This window comes from Saccopteryx bilineata, chromosome 1 (genome assembly GCF_036850765.1).
Source record: "Saccopteryx bilineata isolate mSacBil1 chromosome 1, mSacBil1_pri_phased_curated, whole genome shotgun sequence".
Classification (NCBI taxonomy): Eukaryota; Metazoa; Chordata; class Mammalia; order Chiroptera; family Emballonuridae; genus Saccopteryx; species Saccopteryx bilineata.
In genome coordinates, this window is record NC_089490.1 from 149,746,352 (window position 1) to 149,766,269 (window position 19,918).

The 19,918-nt window shown below is 45.2% G+C and overlaps 1 protein-coding gene across 2 annotated transcripts; it reads left to right on the plus strand.

Annotated features, from left to right (window-relative positions):
* Nucleotides 1-941: 941 nt before the first annotated feature.
* Nucleotides 942-19,693, plus strand: TSPAN16 (tetraspanin 16). 2 transcript variants are annotated; one of them, XM_066253350.1, is made up of 7 exons: nt 942-1,010; nt 5,780-5,977; nt 8,481-8,555; nt 10,513-10,620; nt 13,899-14,051; nt 16,924-17,007; nt 19,507-19,693. In XM_066253350.1, the coding sequence occupies exons 1-7, from the start codon at nt 942-944 to the stop codon at nt 19,552-19,554; spliced, it is 735 nt and encodes a 244-aa protein (XP_066109447.1). In that variant the 3' UTR covers nt 19,555-19,693. The 2 variants fall into 2 exon arrangements, with proteins under 2 accessions (XP_066109447.1, XP_066109448.1); XM_066253351.1 differs by lacking the exon at nt 8,481-8,555.
* Nucleotides 19,694-19,918: the final 225 nt, after the last annotated feature.

Consider the following 19,918-nt stretch of genomic DNA (forward strand, 5'->3'; position numbering starts at 1 on the left):
GAGCAGACAGGTAGTTGGTGTAGCATGGACTTGAATAAGGCCAGAAATAGCGAGACAATGTGGGTTAGGGGCTTCAGGAGCTGGACCTGAGGGCTCTCTGCCTACTTGCACATTTTTTACCCGAAATGCCCTCCATGCCTCTGTTATCAGGAAAGTCTCAGTGATCAATGACACATGGGCTCAAGGGCAATCGCTTTACCAGCTTTGGTGAGGCAAGCCTCAGATGGAGAAAGGACAGGTTCTTGGGGAGAGGTCACAGGTTCCTACCGTCTGGACACTCTTGGAGCTTCAAAGCCCAGCCTTGATCCTGCTTCTTGTGTGGCCTCAAGCAGTTATCTCAGCCTCTCTGAGCCCTGTGAGAAGGATGAGCCGAATGAGCTAATGTGTGGTTAGGGGCTTTGGGGACCAGGTGACTTGCAGTTAGATTCCTGCGTCACGGTGCCTCTTGATCCATTCATTCCACACTGGTCTCTTGAACATCTACTGTGTACCAGGCTTTGGGAATACAGCTGTGAACAGGACACCCAAGGACCCTGCCCCCTTGGAGGCCCTCAGTCTAGTAACGGGCATCAATCACATGAATGGCCAGTGCTGAACGCTGTACCCATAGAACACTGGTGGCATCTGGGTGGCACACCAAGCCTTTTTCCCACCCCTCATGTGTCCTCTTTGGAGGAGCCAGCGGGGGGGCAGTTTGGGACACCTGCTTCCCTGGCATCAGGAGCCTTACTCCAGCCTCCAACTGTGATGTGATAAAGGCTTATGACTGAAGAGGGTGTGGGGTGGCTGGACCCCCTCCCCTACAGATGATCAGGCAGCCAGGAGAGAGGGGGGTAGAGCAAGTCAGCTTTCATGCCCCCCACTACCATCTCAGGAAATAGTAGCCCAGAGGTTTAGGAAGATGCTGACTTAAGTATACAGGGCACCCCAGTCTGTCCGACATGGCTGAAATACACACTCCCTATTCTTCCTTGAAGAGACTGTTATCTTTCCTCAATAGCTTCATGGCTGTAAGTATGTCACAACCCAGGCCCCCAGGCTTTTCAGCCCTTCCTCCACGGCTAACTCCCTCGAAGACAGAAATAAGTTGATCCAAATTCATTGGCATCCAGATCTGTGATCCCCAGGGAAGCAGGAGAGATGTAGGGCAGGCTGATGAGCAAGACACGTTGGGAACCGGCGTAGCCTCCATTGACCCAGAGCTGGTGAAAATCACTGAAGAGTGTGATCTGGGGGCCCAGAGTCAGTGAAGGGAGAGCTTGGCTCTAAGGCAAATCTGCAGAAAACTAAATTGTTGTGGCAGGGCAGGAGGGAGTCATCATTTTCTTGGTCCTTTAAATTTTTCAAAGCATTGTTTTCTTACTATAACAATAACTTGCGTGTGCATTACTTAAGAAGTAAGTGTTTTTATAATAGCACAGGCTACCAGGAATGAAAAGGATATTAAATATCATTCCTCCTCTTGTTACCTGTACTATGACATTTTGGTGGGAATTAAAAGAGATAGTACATTTAAAGGGCTTATACCTATCATGGGAACATTGCTCAATAAAAATCATCATAATTAGAGCCGTCAAGACATTTTTTTTTTACTTTTTCATTTTTATGTATTGATTTTAGTTAGAGAGGAAGGGAGAGAGAGAGAGAAAGAAAGACATTGATCTGTTCCTGTATGTGCCCTGACCAGGGATGGAACTGGCAGCCTCTGTGCTTTGGGCCAGTGCTCTAACCAACGGAGCTATATGGATAGGGCCAGAATATTATATATATATATATATATATATATATATATATATATGATTTTTTTAATTAATTTATTTATTTAGTGACAGAGACAAAGAGAGACAGAGAGAGGGACAGATAGGGACAGACAGACAGGAAGGGAGAGAGATGAAAAGCATCAATTCTTCTTTGCATTACCTTAGTTATTCATTGATCGCTTTCTCATATGTGCCTTGACTGGGGGAGAGAGGGCTACAGCAGACTGAGTGACCCCTTGCTCAAGCCAGTGACCTTGGGTTCAGGCTAGCCACCATGTGGTCATGTCTGTGATTCCATGCTCAAGCCGGATGAGCCTGTGCTCAAGCCAGCAACCTCAGGGTTTAGAGCCTGGGTCCTCAGCGTCCCAGGTCAACACTCCACCTACTGCGCTACCACCAGTTAAAATAGACTTTTTTTTTTAAACAGAGATAGAGAGAGAGTCAGAGAGAGGGATAGATAGGGACAGAAAGACAGGAACGGAGAGAGGTGAGAAGCATCAATCATTAGTTTTTCATTGCACACAATACACCATCTAACCTTTCCAGATTGGCTTCTTTAACTCAGCAATATGCCTGTAAATTCATTCCTCTGTGTCTTTTCATGGTTTGATAGCTCATTTCTTTCTCTCTCTCTTTTTTTAAAAAAAAACAACTTATGTTGACATTTATTTATTTTTTATGCAAGTTTTAAAATTTTTTTTAAAAGACTTGATTCGTTTTAGAGAGAAGCAAGAAAGAGAAGAGGGAAGGAGCAGGAAGCATCCACTCCCATATATGCCTTGACCAGGGAAGACCAGGGTTTTGAACTGGTGACCGCAGCATTCCCAGTCAATGCTTTATCCACTGCACCACCACAGGCCAGGCAATAGCTCATTTCTTTTTTTCTATTTTTCTGAAGGTGGAAATGAGGAGGCAGTCAGACAGACTCCTGCATGTGCCCGACAGGGATCCACCCGGCATGCCCACCAGGGGGCGATGCTCTGCCCATCTGGGGCGTCGCCAACAACAAATTTTTATTGGGTAATGCATAACGTACATGGGTTGTTGTATGGCTCTCACAGAATTACATTTTAAAATATGTGGTGTTCATGGCTCTCTCAGTCAAAAAGTTTCCCAACCCCTGATCTAAGGGAAAAGAGGTCAGAGCTTCTGACTAAATAGTCAAGTATTGCATGTTTTAAAAATTCTGTGGCACAGCCTAACCTGTGGTGGTGCAGTAGATAAGATAAAGCATTGACCTGGAATGCTGAGGTCGCTGGTTCAAAACCCAGACTTGCCCAGTCAAGGCACATACACAAGAAGTGAGTTAATGCTTCTTGTTCCTCTGCCACTTTCTCTCTCTCTTTCTCTCTCTCGTCAAGAAATAAAATCTTTAAAAGTAAATAAAAGAAAATTCTGCAGCACACCGGCTGAAAATTGCTGCCATGCGTAGTAGTACACAGCCCTGAAACCTCCTGTGCTCAGCCCAGTCGTCCCTCCCTCTCCTCTCATCCCTGGCAACCAGTGAGCCTTCTGTTGTCTCCCTAGTTTTTACTTTTCCAGAATGTCATCTACTTAGACTCATACACCATCTAACCTTTCCAGATTGGCTTCTTTAACTCAGCAATATGCCTGTAAATTCATTCCTCTGTGTCTTTTCATGGCTTGATAGCTCATTTCTTTCTCTCTCTCTTTTTTTTTTTAAAAAAAACTCATGTTGACATTTATTTATTTTTTATGCAAGTTTAAAAACAATTTTTAAAAGACTTGATTCGTTTTAGAGAGAAGCAAGAAAGAGAAGAGGGAAGGAGCAGGAAACATCCACTCCCATATATGCCTTGACCAGGGAAGACCAGGGTTTTGAACTGGTGACCGCAGCATTCCCAGTCAATGCTTTATCCACTGCTCCACCACAGGCCAGGCAATAGCTCATTTCTTTTTTTCTATTTTTCTGAAGCTGGAAATGAGGAGGCAGTCAGACAGACTCCCGCATGTGCCCGACAGGGATCCACCCGGCATGCCCACCAGGGGGCGATGCTCTGCCCATCTGGGGCGTCGCTCTGTTGCGACCAGAGCCACTCTAGCGCCTGAGGCAGAGGCCATGAAGCCATCCTCAGCGTCCGGGCCAACTTTGCTCCAATGGAGCCTCGGCTGCGGGAGGGGAAGAGAGAGACAGAGAGGAAGGAGAGGGTGAGGGGTGGAGAAACAGATGGGCGCCTCTCCTGTGTGCCCTGGCTGGGAATCGAACCTGGGACTTCCGCACGCCAGGCCGACGTTCTACCACTGAGCCAACAGGCCAGGGCGCTCATTTCTTTTGAGCACTAATATTCCACCATCAGAGTACACCACAGTTTATTTGTCCATTCACCTGCTGAAGGACATCTTGGTTGCTTCCAATGTAGGGCAATTATGAATAAAGCTGCTAGAAACATTCATTTGCAGGTTTTTGTGTGGGCATAAGTTTTTAAAAAAATATTTATTTACAATGCTACATTTATTGCATCCCCTTAGAAAAATGGAGAACTGTTTATGTACCCAATTTTCACACACAAAACTTTATAAAAATTATGAGTAGCACATAGAGGCCTCTGGTACAGCTAAAATCCTAACACTACAATTTGGGTAATCTTGCGGCAGGTCTCCATTTTATCAAGTCTGTGTGAGGACATAAGTTTTCAACGCTGTTGGGCCAATACCAAAGGGCCTGACTGCTGACAATCCACTTTTCAAATAATTCTGTATTAATAAACATTCTCCTACAATAGAGGTCAGCAAAGTACAGATAGATGACAGATATAGATAGATAATAGATAGATAGATAGATAGATGATAGATAGATAGATAGATAGATAATAGATAAAATGTTTCTTTAAAAGAAAAAGACCTGTTTACAAATTTAGTATGGCTGTTTTGAGTTGCACCAGTATAGCTGAGTTTTTTCAAAAGAGAACTTACAGCCTACCTATCTCAAAATATCTGGGCGGGGGGTTCAGAAAATAATTTTTATCCCCCTGTCCCATATCATTTAAAGTAACTGTCTGTGGTCCCACTGCATGGCCATACCATGATTTACCTACCAACTCTGTTTTTTCTTTTTTTTTTCCTTTTTTTTTTTTTAAGCGGGAGCGAGAAAGAGGGCCAGACAGGGCCAGACAGATAGGAAGGGAGAGAGATGAGAAGCATCAACTCATAGTTGCAGCACTTTAGTTGTTCATTGGTTGCTTCTCATACATGCCTTGACGGGGCAGGGGCGGGGGGGCTCCAGCTGAGCTAGTGACTCCCTGCTCAAGCCAGCGACCTTTGGGCTCAAGCCAGTGATGCTGGAGTCATGTCTAGGATCCCATGCTCAAGCCAGTGACCTCGGGGTTTCAAACTTGGGCCCTCAGCATCCCAGGTTGACGCTCTATCTTCTGTGCCACCACCAGTCAGACTCAGTAACTTTTGATGTTTTATCCTTAATGAGCATCCTGGTACTGAGGCAAATAGGGGACTGTTTTTCTTAGGCTGAATATCTAGAAATGGAATTTCTAGGTAAAGGTTTTTTACCATAAAACTTTATAGGTTTTTTTTAAGGTTTTATTTATTGATTTTAGAGAGAGGAGAGAGAGAGAGAGAGAAAGGGATAAGGGGAGGAGAGGGAAGCATCAACTCGTAGTAGTTACTTCTCTTCTCCTATGGGCCGTGACCAGGAAAGCCCAGGGTTCTAAACCAGCAACTTCATCATTCTAGGTTTATGCTTTATCCAATTCACCACCACAGGTCAGGGTAAAACCTTAAAGGTTTGAACTATAAAACCTTTATTGTTTTACATGTGAATTGCAAGTGCCCTCCTGCCTCCCCCCCCCCCACATACAAAAGTTTATTGTCTGGCAGCAATGGATAAGAATGTTTCTGTACATCTTCGCTGACACTGGGTATTATCATTTTTAAAATGTTTTGCTAATTTTACTGGCCTTCACTCTCCCCCTCTCTCCCTTAGGAGAGTTCTATTTGTATACAAATAACAGACTGCCTTTCCTTTTTTGATTTCTATTCTAAAGATGTCTGGTGTGATCCTCATTAGCCTGGGCATCTATGTTAAGTTCAGAGGGGCTGTCCTTACAAGAGTCCTCGGGCTGTCTTCTGCATACCTGTTCAACGTGGCCTACTTGTGTCTGGTGATGGGCTGCATCACGGTGCTGCTTGGCTTCGCTGGGTGGTATGGAGCAACCAAAGAAAGCAGAGGCACTCTCCTGTTTGTAAGTTGGGTCTGCATGCAGACCCCAAAACTCCTCCCTCACATATGAATCCTTCACTGCATGTGCTGCAAATCCCTCCCATTCCTTATTTTATAATGTTTATTGTGTCTCATTTGATGACATCAATACATCCATTTTTTCTTTCATGATGTGTCTCACTTAGAACTCCTTCCCTACCCACCCAAGGTCATAAATTGTATTCTCCTAGATTTTCTTCCCACAATTTTAAGTCTGCTTTCTCACTTTCAACTCTGTAGCCTTGGGGAGTTTAATCATGTGTGAGGTGTGAGGTAGGGATCTGATCTGATTTTTTCCCCCCAGTTGATAACATACTGCCCCTGTTACTGAGTAGCTCCTCTGGTCCTCCTCTGTCTACACAAGTTTCCATTGTGCTTGGATCTGTTCTGCGCATGTTGCTCTTTCCACCCTGCTAACACAACACTGTTTTAATCATCATGCATACACAAGTACATGTTCAAGTACATGGGGTATAAAAGTTTTGATCATGATTATGTAGATAGCATGTCTCAGATTTTACACGCCTTATTCTCACACACAACCTTGGCTAAACATCTCCCCCAAATCCAGCTCCCAGATCTCCCATTCCCATTTAGAATCTGTCTAAGTGGATTATCTCACTTTATGCTTAATCTGTCTCCAGTTTGTTTTCCTTCTTCCATTATGTTACTACAAATGTCTGGTTATTTCAATATGGGGGTTTCAGGGAGATTCTTACTCTAGGCACCTCCTAGAGCACTCTGCCCCATGCTCTTCCTCCCTGAAGCTTCACCATCTCTCAGGTTCTTTCTTAGTTATTTCATTCAGCAAATATTTACTAGCTGTGTCTTGTGCCTGCAATATTTCATTTTATTTTCAATATGATGTGGACACTATTTTATCCACAGTTTAACCTAGAACCTAGGAATCAGAATCCTCTCTCTCACACCCCACATCCAACCCATCTGCAAATCCGATATGCTTTATCTTCAGTATCTGTCCCTCCAAAGCCTCTGAGACATCGCTGGCAAAAGCAAAGTGCTTTTGATGGTGTGGGTAGCCACAGAATGTTCTGAGCAGAGGAATGACTTGCAGGACTCCAGTGTTCACTTGCGCCCTCTGGTGTCCATAGGGGGAATACTATGGGGACCAGAGTGGAAGCACTGTGCTGGTCCAGGTGGGATATGATGGACCCGGTGGGATTGTGGAGGGAGGGGCCTGAGAATGGGCAGATTACAGATAGATTCTGAAGACAGAGCTACTAGGACTTGCTGACCCCTTGTTATCTTAGCCACCCAGAGGCAGGAAGATAGTAATATTGATATTAATATTAATCTTCATAATATATTATATGAACCACTTATCTAGGGTCCTACAACTGCTAAGCCCTACACCCGTGTTTACCCTGTGTGGTCTGTGGGGTCTTCGAAGGTGTATCCTCTGCACTTTCCTGACTCTCTGTGTCAAGGCCAGATAAGCCTTGCCATCAACCAACCTGGTGATTCAAAGCCTAAATTGTCAAACAAGTCTTAATAATAATAGGTATAAATGAAAATAGATGAAAGGGAAGCCAGGAGCCAACCTTACTTTGCGCTCATCTGTCCTCAAGAAGTTCCACAGAACCCACTTTGACCCCTGGCACTGGCCCTACCTTATATTGTACAGATAGGACAGCTGAGGTGTAGGGAGGGAGCTGGTTTCTTCCTATTGGAGAATTTGAAGGCCTCCCCTCTGCTTGTCATATTTTCCAGCATTGTTTTCTATTATGCAAGTAAATTTATTGGAAATGCTAGTCATCAAAGGTTTATCTTTACCTGATCAGGTGGTGGCACAGTTGATAGAGTGTCCACCTGGGACACTGAAGACCCAGGTTCGAAACTCTGAGGTTACTAGCTTGAGCGTGGGATCACAGACATGACCTCATCATTGCTGGCTTGAGCAAGGGGTTACTGGCTCAGCTGGAGCCCCCCAGTCAAGGCACATATGAGAAAGCAATCATGAACAATTAAGGAGTCACAACTATGAGTTGATGCTTCTCATCTCTCTCCCTTCCTGTCTGTCTGTCTCTCTCACTCTTTGTCTCTCACTAAAAAAAAAATGTTGATATTTTCTTTCTGGTATCCACCAACTTGTCACCTGTCCTTCTCCTGCCCTTCAGTGTCAGCCTTACTCTCCTGCCCTACTCCTGCCTCTGTTCTGTCCTCCCCAGCATCTAACTGCTTCCCTCCTCCTGACCCCTGCTATCTGAAACATACAACCTTTACTTTACCAGGAGGTCCCCACTTAAGCCTCCCTGACACCCAAAAAAGTGCTGGGTGTGAATGAGTGTCCAGCTAGTGGCTCTTAAGAATACCCTACTGCTGGCATCCTGGACAACATGTAGGAAAGTAACACAGGAAAGAAATAACAACCCCCACAACCCACTGGTCATGAGGCTTGGGGGTTGGGCAGTGATGTACGCAGGCTCCCAGACCCCCAGACCCCATCTGCCTTCTCTGTCTTTCAGTGTTTCCTGTGCATGGTTGTCATTATCACTGTGGAAATCACGGTCGCCACAGTGGTCCTTGCCTTCCCCCCAATTGTAAGTACAGTGCTACTTCTCCCCTTTCTGCATTAGAAATAAATAGAATCAACGAAGTCCCCCACTCTCACACCAGAGTGGGAGGCTCTCACGTTCCGTACTGCTCATGGAGATGGGCAATGGGCTGACTGCAGGTCCCTAAGAAGGGAGACTGGGCCTTCAGAGATAAGGAGAAAAGCTGAAAACCTCAGCCTTCAAAAAACTGGCCAAGTTGATTTGACCATCTCCTTCTTTGGTGGTGGGATGGTAAGAATTAATGGGGTGGCCCTGGCCAGTTGGCACAGTGGTAGAGTCTCAGCCTGGCATGTGGAAGTCCCAGGTTCGATTCCCAGTCAGAGCACACAGGAGAAGCGCCCACCTGCTTCTCCACTTCTCCACCTCCTCCTTCTCTCTCTCTCTGTCTCTTCCCCTCCCACAGCTAGGCTCAATTGATTCAATCACATCAGCCTGGGTGCTGAGGATGGTTCCATGGAGCCTCTACCTCAGGTGCTAAAAATAGATTGGTTGTCAACATGGTCCCAGATGGGCAGAGCATCAGCCCCAGATAGGGATGCCGGGAGGATCCTGGTTGGGGTGCATGTGGGAGTCTGTCTCTCTATCTCCCTCCTCTCACTTGGAAAAGAAGAAAAAATAAAATAAACCTAAAAGAAGTAATAGGAAAGCTATAGAAGTGGTTGAGGCTTTTGAAATATGCTAGAAACAGAGGGCTATTTACAAAATCCATCCAAGTGACAAAAATAGATGCTTTGACCCAACCATCCCATTTTTAGGAATTATCTAAGGATTTGCTTGTTGCTGGGCAGAATGACATATATACTGGGATGTGCAAAAGATTTCCCCCAGACTAGAGAGCATCATGGGGCGGGGCTAATTTATAATAACTGTCACAAGAGAGTCCGATGCAGGTGGAAAGGAAGGAGAAGGCCCTCTATGAACGAGATGGTATGTTCTTCAGGACATAGTAATGTCCTTATTTGTGTCCCCCCAGAGGCCAACTCTGAGATAAGAATTTAAAGGCTCCTGGTTTGAGTGCTGATCCCAAGTAGCACCTGTAGGAGACAGGGAAGGGAATGGAGTCCATAAAAGGTGACATTGTGGGCACCTGGGCTCGGCTGACGCAATACAGAACACGCATCTGTTTTTCCACTCAAGGGGCGAGGAAGCTGCAGGACTGACCCACCGCCTCCCGAAAATCATAGCTTGTCTGCTGCTCACAGGACGCATGTGGCTGAGAGGCCACAGAAAACCCTTGGTTGCTGGCAGTGGGAGGCCAGGCACAGCGTGTTCATAAATGACAAAGGCCACCAGGACAAGAGCAATTGCTAGCCTTGTTAGGAAACAGCCAGATGCTGAACTAGTACAAAGCAAGGAGAAAAATAATAGATATACTTGCTTTGACACACACAGAATATCTCTTTTGGGACACGGGAAGCAGTGACAGCCTTCGTTGTGGAGTGGGAGGGACTTGTCAGCTGGGAGAAAAAGGTGGGAGGGAGACTTTTCATAGTCCATCCTTCTGTGCTTTGTGAATTTTGAACCATGTGACTATATCACCTCTTCGGGGGAAATTTTTAAAATTTAGACATTTATTTAAAAAGTAGAAAATTTAATTTTTTTGTGTGTGTGTGCAGAGAGAGAGAGAGTTGCTAATGATGATATTCAAGTCTTAATCGAGTTACAGCCAAATCGGGGGTGTAGCAGATGTGTGGATGATTAGAAAGAGCAGATGATTCAAACTGGTTTGTAATGGAAGCGACTAGATGCGCTCAGCTGAGACCCACGCTCTTCCGGTCTCTCTGGAGGGGAGGGCTGACTGTAGCCTGAGTTTGTTGTCCTCCAATGCAGACCCACCACTGAGGGGAGGAGCCCCCACCTCCTTGCTCTGTCCCTGAAAAACTCCCCTAAATGGGGCACCTTTCTATGTTGTGTGTTCATGGCTTCCTGTTTTATTTTTGAGGTTCAAGAAGTGGCCCTGGAACACAACTTTGCGACCCTGAAGAAGAATTATAGAGGTTACAATGAACCAGATGACTATTCCACAGACTGGAACTTGGTCATGGAGAAGGTGAGATCCACATCTGTTTGTAATGCAGTAAAATATACATAACATAAAACTTGCCACCTTAACCATTTTTAAGTGGCATTAAGTACATTCACATTGCTGCGTAGCCAGATCCACCATCCAGCTTCAGAACTTTCTCATCTTATCAAACTGGAACTCTATCCCCATGATATTCTAATTCCCCACTCACCTCCGCCCCATCAACCTACTTTCTGTTTCTATGAATCTGACCCCTGTAAGGACCTCATATAAATGAAATCACACAATATTTGTCCTCTTGGGACTCTTATTTCTTTTTTTGTTTGTTTGTTTGTTTGTGACAGAGACAGAGACAGAGAGAGGGACAGGGACAGACAGACAGGATGGGAGAGAGATGAGAAGCATCAACTCATAGTTGTGACACCTTAATTATTCATGATTGCTTTTCATATGTGCCTTGACCAGGGGCTACAGCAGACTGAATGCTCCTTTGCTCAAGCCAGTGACCTTGGGCTTAAACTGCAAACCAGATGAGCCCATGCTCAAGCTGGCGACATCGGGGTTTTGAACCTGGGTCCTCCGCATCCCAGTCCAATGCTCTATCCACTGTGCCACCGCCTGGTCAGGCCTGATTGTCTTATTTCATTGAGCATAATGTCCTGAGGGTTCATTCATGTTGTAACATGTGTCAGAATTCCCTTCCTTTTTAAGGCTTAAGAAGATTGCATTGTATGGATAAAGCACATTTTGTTTATCCAGTTATCCATCAGTGGACACTGGAGTTGTTTCCACCTTTTGGCTGTTGTGAATAATACTCCTATGAACATGGGTGTGCTAATCCTGCTTGGGTGTTTGAGATCCTGCTTTTACTTTTTTTAGGTCAGTAATTTTTCAACCTTTTTTATCTCATGGCACACCTGAACTAATTACTAAAATTCTGCAGCACACTAAAGATATATTTTTTGCCAATATGACAAAAAAAATAGGTATAATTTTGATTCATTCACACCAGATGGCTATTGTCATGTTGACTATTGTCATTTTTTTTATTTGACAATCTAAGGGAAAGTGCCCCTGACTAAATAGTCAGGATTGCATTTTTAAAAAATTCTTGCAGCACACCAGTTGGAAATTGCTGTTTTAGGTGTAGGCCCAGAATCGGAATTGCTGGAACGTATGCCAACTCTATGCTTCATTTTTTGAGAAATTTCTATACTTTTTCCCACAGCGGCTGCACCATTCCCACCAGCAAAGCATGAAGGTTCCAGTCTCTCCACATTCTTGCCAAGACTTTTTATAGTAGCCATCTGCATGGGTGTGAGCTAGGGAGACTGACAGTTTGAATCTTGGTTATTTAAAGAGCAGGACCAGCCCCCTAGTGTCATCTGAGCTCTTGAGGGAAGCAGTGAGGGGGATTTCTGAGGCCGGGAGGGGTTGGAATGGGAAGCCTTAAAAACAGGTAAGGGGCCTGACCTGTGGTAGCGCAGTGGATAAAGTGTCAACCTGGAAATGCTGAGGTTGCCGGTTCGAAACCCTGGGCTTGCCTGCTCAAGGCACATATGGGAGTTGATGCTTCTAGCTCCTCCCCCTTCTCTCTCTCTGTCTCTCCTCTCTAAAATGAATAAATAAAAAATTAAAAACAAAACAGGCAAGGGCTTCCCATTCCAAACCTTTCTTGACCTCAGAGATTAGCCCTTGCCACATCTTAGTCTTGGGCCCAGGAACTTCTATGGGACTTGGGAGGGGACACATAATGAGTAGAGGGCTTGCCTGCATCCCAGTTTTGGCTTCTCAAGATTGAGACAGTAGAGATTATCTCTCATTTATTCATATAGCCTTTCAAGTACTATTTGTTGAGCACTCACTATGTGCTAAACACTCTTTGGGGCTCTGTAGAAACAGCTGAGCACAGCCTGCCCTGTGGTGGCACAGTGGACAAAGTGTAGACCTGAAACACTGAGGTCCCTGGTTCAAAACCCTGGACTTGCCTGGTCAAGGCACATATGGGAGCTGATGCTTCCTATTCTACTCTCCTTCTCTCTCGTCCTCTCTCTCTCCACCCCCATCTCTCCTCCCTAAAATGAATAAGTAAAAAAAATAAATAAATAAGCAAAAGACAAACTAATAGTTATAATAATAATAATAAAAGAAACAGCTGAGCACAGAACAAAATCCTTGCCATTCTGTTGCTAATACGTGAGTAGGGAGATAATAAGAAGCTACCAAGTAAACATTGGTATAAGGGGTGATGAGTGCTATGAGGAAAAACAAGGCAGGAAGAGGGCATAGAGAGCTAGGGTTTTGTTGATTCTTAAGTGCTATTTGTCATCTATTTTAAGCACACAGCAGAATGGCCCCCTGGAAATTAGTTGGGGTCATGTGATGAGTTCTGGCCAATGAGCTGTGAGAAGTGGTGTGTGTCACTCCCAGGCCAAATTAGTTCATTGTCAGTGCCAGGTTCTCTGGAGTTCTGTTTTATTTTTGTGACAATAGTGGAAGGATCTGGATGGTAAGTGCTCCATCCACCTGAGTCCCTGAGTGACTTTTTGTTTGCTTTAATTACTTATTGATTTTAAAGAGAGAGGAAGGGGAGGGAGAGAGAGAGAAAGAAATATCAATCTGTTCCTGTATGTACCCTGACCAGGGATTGAACTCGGAATATTTGCTTATCGGGATGATGCTCTAACCAACTGAACTATCTGGGCAGGGCCCTGAGTGACTTTGATAAACAGAGTTTCCCTGCCAAGTTGTGATGAGCATGTGGTGTGAAGAGAAACAAATGGCTGAAATTGAGGAACTGTTTGTTACTCAACATCATTTAGTCCAGCCTGACTGATACAGGGGTTGTGGCTAACTTGGAAGGAGGGGTCAGAGCCAACCTTCCTGAGGAGGGACATTTGAACAGAAAGCTGAATGAAGTGAGGGAGAGAGTCATGAAGATATTTGAGAAAACAGCACTCCAAAGAGGGAACAGCTTGCCTAAAGGCCCTGAGGCTGGCACTTGTGTGTGTGTGAGAAACATAAAAAATACCAGTGAAGCTAAAGCTGAGTGAGTAAAAGGGAGAGTGGGCAGAGATGAGGGCCTGGAGGTGACAGGGCAGATCATGCAGGTCTTATCCCAAGATAAGAACCATGGAAGATTCTGAGCCATGATGGGGGTGGAGGGTAAAGGAGGCATGTAGACCAGGACTTGGAGTACTGTGACTGCTCTAGACAGTAGCCGTGGTAGCTGTGATTCCTATTGTTTTTGTTATTTTAATATTTGAAAAGAAGTCTTCAAGTGTTTATTCTCCTCTCTGTAGCTGAAGTGCTGTGGGGTAAAAAACTATACAGATTTTTCTGGCTCTTCTTTTGAAATGACGACTGGCTACACCTACCCCAGGAGCTGCTGTAAAGCCATTGGAACCATGGCCTGCAACGGGCGCAATGCATCCACAGATATCATCCACCAGAAGGTAACTCAAGATTTTGTTGGCTGTCACCATGTGCACCCCCATGGGCTGGTGACTTTTATAAAAATTGCATCTTCGTGCCCTGAGTGGATAGCTCGGTTGGTTAGAGCACCACCCTGAAGCACAAAGGATACTGGTTTGATCTTCGGCCAGGGCACATACGGAAACAGATCTATGTTCCTCTCTCTCTCTTTCTCTCTCTTCCTCTCTCACTAAAAATCAATAAGCAAAAAAAAATTGTTTAGTTGCATATTTGCTCTGGCCAGCTGGCTCAGTGGATAGAGCATCAGCCTGTCATATGGACGTCCTGGGTTCAATTTCTGAATCAGGACACAAGAAAGAAATAACCATCTACTTCTCTTCCCCTTCCTCTCCTTTTTCTCTCTCTCTTTCTATTCCATAGCCAGTGGCTCGATTGGTTGGAGCATCAGCCCGGGGAAACTTTGTATAGCTTGGTTGTTCTGAGCCTCAGGTACTAAAAATAGCTCACTTGGCCTGGCCAGGCGGTGGCACAGTGGATAGAACATCAGACTGGGACTCAGAGGACCCAGGTTCAAATCCTCGAGTTCTCAGGCTTGAGCGTGGGCTCATCTGGCTTGAATGCAGGCTCACTAGCTTGAGCGTAGGGTCACTGGCTTGAGCGTGGGATCATAGACATGAACCCATAGTTACTGGCTTGAGCTCAAAGGTTGCTGGCTTGAAGCCCAAGGTCGTTGTCTTGAACCCAAGGTCACTGGCTTGAGCAAAGGGTCACTTGCTCTGCTGTAGCCCCCAGTCAAGATACTTAGGAGAATGCAATCAATGAACAACTAAGGTGCAACAACAAAGAATTGATGCTGCTCATCTCTCTCCCTTCCTAACTGTCTGTCCCTATCTTTCCCTCTCTCTGTCTCTGTCACATAAAAAGAAAATAGCTCAGTTGATTCAAGGATTGTCCCTAGATAGAGGTTGCCAGGTGGATTCTGGTCAGCGCACATGTGAGAGTCTGTCTCACTATCTCCCCTCTTCTCATTTAAAAAACCCCGCATATTTGTAGAGACTCCCAGGTTTGGGAGAGAGAGAAAGCCATTCTACTCTCATTGGGCATTCAGCTCATTTCGTCCACACAGCCTTGGGAAGTGAGGTCTACCATCTTTGTTTTACAGATGGGGAAAGTAAAGCTCAGGGAGAGGACATGACATGAAAGGCTCAAGGTCACATGGCTTTAGGGCTTGAGTCCACACTGGCCTGAGTGCATTGCTTGGTCCACACTGCCTGCAGTACAAAGAACTTAATTGCAACAATAATGAAAAGCGATTATCTCAATAATAATGAAGGCCATGTGATTAGGTATTCACTCTTTGAATTCAATCCCATTGCATCTCTCTAAGCTCCTCTCCCATTTTACAGATGAGAAAACTGAGGCACAGAGAGTGTCCCACAGCCAAAGTGGTAGAGTTGGGCTTTAAGTCCCACCTCCAGCTTCCTCTTGACCTCTGTCATGGGTGAATGAACACAAGGATCTTCTCTGAGGGAAGCAATAGGAATCACGCATTTATTCATCCATCATCCTGAATGGCTCCTTCTGGGAGCTGGACCCTGTGGATTGGCTGGGTCAAGTCCCAGGCGAGGGCCTCAGAGATGAACATGGGGCTGCACCCTGGCCCATTGGGTCCTGCACAACCTCCTCACCTCCTCTTCATCCCCTCATTTATCCCACTGCAGCCAAACCAGCCTCCTCGCTACAGCACAAACACACCAGGCACATGCCAACTTCAGGGCCTTTGCAAAGGCTGTTCCTTCTGTCTCAAATTCTCTTTCCCTAAATGTCTTTCTACTTCACTTCTTTCTATTCTGCTCCATTGTCACTTGCTTGGTGAGACTGTTCTCGACCCTTCTCTATAACAGGAACTCCCCCCCAAGTCACCATCATACTCCCTCCCCTCACCTTCCTTCAGTGTCTGTCCAGTGCTTAATCAGTATCTATTACCTGTTCTCCCCACTCAGATGTCAGTCTCACTAAGCAAGAGTTTTGTCTATTTTATACATTGCTGGATTCCAGCACCCAGTGCCCAGCATAAAGTAGGCCCTTAATAAATGTTAATTAAATGGCGGGGGGGGGGCACTGAACTGCCAACAGTGAGTTCAAGGCAGCCCACGCTTCTAGACACAAGAAGTGCTGGATGCCTAGAAAGTTGGGGGCATCTCAACTGAGCCTCACATGACCACAGCAAAGGGAATGGAGGCCCCATCACCAGCAGGAGGCTGCTTGCTCACCCTACTGTCTGGTCTCTTAACCTGTCTGAGCCTCAGTTTCCTTACATATAAAACAGAATAAAGAAGTACCTACCTCATGGGGTTGTATGAGAAATGAGTGAGAGGGTGCTGGATGCATGTTAGCCCGTCTGTTTGTATATAAAGAACACTCCGCAATAACTGAGAGTTACTGAATTAGCTGTGTCGGGCCACTGCTGTGTACTTTGCATAGATTCTTTCTCTTAACCCACGCAAATATCTTGTGAGGTGGATCCAGTCAGTCCCATTTATAGTTGGAAACCTGAGGCACAGAAAGGAGTGGTGACCCCTCCAAGGTCACACAGCTGATAATAACTCGGGACATCTGGCTGTACCCTTACTCGAGAGTTGAATGTCAGCACAAATGGATAGAGGGGAGCGTTCTGGGTTTGTGTGTGTGGGAAGAATGAGACGGTTACGAAGATGCTGGAGTGTTGGGAGGCAGTCAAGCAAGAAGGAACCCGGGTCCTTGTGGCTTCATCCCTTTATCCTCCTCAAATCAGAACAGTTTTGATGGCCCGAAAGGAGCAGGTGTTGATGTGGCCTTAGAGTCTGTGAGCCCTTCCCCAGGTCCTGTCTGTTTTGATATTTGTATCCACAGGGCTGTTTTCCCAAGCTCCTGAAAATAACCAAGACTCAGAGCTTCAACCTGAGTGGGGGCTCACTGGGGGCAGCAGTGATACAGGTAAGACCTGGCTTCTTAGAGACACACTGAACTCTTTTACTGAGCACCTGCTGTGTGCAAAGCTGTTCTGGGCACTGAGGACATAGCAGTGTCAAAAAGACAAAATATCCTACCAATGTGGCACTGAAATTCAAGAGGGGGAGACAATAAAACATGGTGATTGAAGAGGGAAGATTATGGAGGGACTCTCTGAGGAGGTGACAGTAGACAAGTGACCTGACAGAAATAACAGTTGGTGCAAAGGCCCTAAGGCTGGTATAGGCTTGGCTTATTCAAAACCCAGCAGGGAGGCCCCTGTGGCCAGAACAGGATGAACCAGAACGGTGGTGGGGGCAGATGAGGGCAGGGAGCTGAGGGGACGGTGTCATATAAGGCCTTGTGGGCTGCAGAGAGGGATCTGGCTTTATTCTGAGTATGATAGAAAGCCATTTTCTCTTTTACTCCACAAATTTTATTAAATACCTCCTATGTCCAGGCACTGTTGTGGGCACTAGGGGTACAGCTTTGAACTAAATGAACAAAAATGTCCGCTGTCATGGAGCTGATCTTCTCATCAGCAGGGATAGATAAGAAATATGATTTTTAAATTGGAAAATGTATTGTATAAGTGTCCAGGAGAAATACAGAACTGGAAAAGTGAGAGGCCAGGTAATTGGTCATTTTAAGCAGGGTAATCTCATTAACAGTTCACTTAGAAAGAGTGGGGAAGGCATGCGGGTGCTGGGGCCCATCCGTAGATGACTGGATAAAAAAGCTGTGGTAGCCTGACCAGGCGGTGGCACAGTGGATAGAGAGTCAGACTGGGATGCAGAGGAACCAGGTTTGAAACCCTGAAGTCGCTGGCTTGAGGCCAAGGTCACTGGCTTGAAGCCTAAAGGTCACTGGCTTGAGCCGAAGGTCGCTGGCTTGAGCAGGGGGTCACTCACTCTGCTGGAGCCCCCTCACCCCCCAGTCAAGGCACATATAAAAAAGTAGTCAATGAACAACTAAGGTGCCACAACAAAGAACCGATGCTTCTCATCTCTCTCCCTTCCTGTCTGTCTGTCCCTCTCTCTGTCTCTGTCACACAAAAAAAGAAAAAAGCTGTGATACATTTACACAGTGAAATACTACTCAGCTGTAAAAAAGAATGAAATCTTGCCATTTGCAACTGCATGGATGGACCTAGATGGTGTTACGCTAAGTGAAACAAGAAACAGAAAAGATAAATACCATATGATTTCACTTATATGTCAAATTTAAAGAGCAAAATAAACAAACAAAATAGAAACAGACTCATAACTCATACATATAAAGACTGAGGGGAGACAGATTGGGGGGCTGGGTGAAAAAGGTGAAGGGATTAAGAAGGACAAATTGGAAGTCACAAAATATGGGGATGCAGTGTATAGCACAGAGAATATGGTCAATAATACTGTAAGAACTTTGTATAGTTCCAGTTCGGTACTTGAAATATTGGGGGAAACCACTATGTAAAGTATATATGATTGTCTAACCCAGTGGTAGTCCACCTGGTCCCTACCGCCCACTAATGGGCGTTCCAGCTTTCATGGTGGGCGTTAGCAGAGCAACCAGAGTATAAATAAAAAGATAGATTTAACTACAGTAAGTTGTTTTATAAGGATTTATTTTGCAAACTTAGTGAAAATCTGACATAAAGTACTTGGTAAGTAATTATTATTATATGCTTTAACTTGCTGTAACTCTGCTTTATAAAGTAAAGTTACTTCCTTACTTTATAAATCACCATTACTACGGAACTGGTGGGCGGTTAGAAAATTTTACTACTAACAGAGATACAAAAGTGGGTGGTAAGTATAAAACGGTTGACTACCCCTGGTCTAACCACTATGCTGGATACCTGAAACTAATACAAAATAATATTGTATGAACAGTAAGTTGTAATTGGAAAAGAAAAGAAAAGAAAAGACGCTTCCAGGGGCCTCTCTGAAGAGGTGTGGGCAAGGTTAAGGAAAATGAGAGATGTTGAGAAACTCAGGGGCATGCACTTGGAAGCTTTTCCTTCTCCAAGGCCTGAGGAGGTGGGGCTAGTGACAATTGAGGAGGGGCCATCTGTCCACAGCTGTGGTCCTGGAGAGTTCAGGATGGGCAAAAGCGAGGAGGGAGTCAGGAACACTTCAACCTTTCCTCCCATTTTCCCATGTCTCACTGGTGCTTCCCGTTGGCCAAACCTAATGGGAAAAAAGAGGGCAGAGGTCTCTGGGAAATGTAGTTTGTAGGACCCAGGGGAGAACAGAAGAGGGGAGATATGATGGGGGAAGCAAAAGGAGAATGATGCGCAGCATGAAAGGCTTCCACCTTCCACCCACCACTGAAATGGTGTGTTAACCAGTCCAAATTGCCTCCAACTTGGCCTTCTGTAAAACCTGACCTTGACCTTTTTAGAAAAGGAAGCTCCCCATCTCTATATATCCAATGTGATTCAGGTTCCAAAAGCCCCTCAAGTTGGTTCATTGTTTCTTTCTTCTCCCATTTCAGCTACCAGGAATTCTTGCCACCTTGTTGCTGTTTGTCAAGCTGGGCTGACAGACCTGGGGAGGACAGGACACCTGGGCCCACCTGGCAGCTGCAGACGTGGTCTCATTTTGTTCTGTTTCTCTGTGGCATGCATTGCTTTTTGAAAGGAGATTGACAATAAAGATTGGGGGAACTCCTGTCATCTTGACTCTTTTCTCCTCTTTATTTTTCACGTTAGCTGGCAATGATTTTAGTTCTAAGTACCTGAACAGGATGTCATGGCCTATCTTCTCATGCACCTGTCTTGTTTTGTAAATTATTATGTGAAAAAAAATCTAAAATATTCACAAAAGATAACTTGTCCAAAGAAACCCCCATATACCCCTAACCCAGATTCAGCAGTCACCAAAATTTGACATTATATTTCATTATC

Coding starts and splice junctions, on each gene's coding strand:
- TSPAN16 (XM_066253350.1), top strand. CDS start 942: ATGGCTGAAATACACACTCCCTATTCTTCCTTGAAGAGACTGTTATCT. Junction 8,556..10,512: donor TCCTTGCCTTCCCCCCAATT/GTAAGTACAGTG, acceptor TTTATTTTTGAG/GTTCAAGAAGTGGCCCTGGA. Junction 17,008..19,506: donor TGGGGGCAGCAGTGATACAG/GTAAGACCTGGC, acceptor CTCCCATTTCAG/CTACCAGGAATTCTTGCCAC.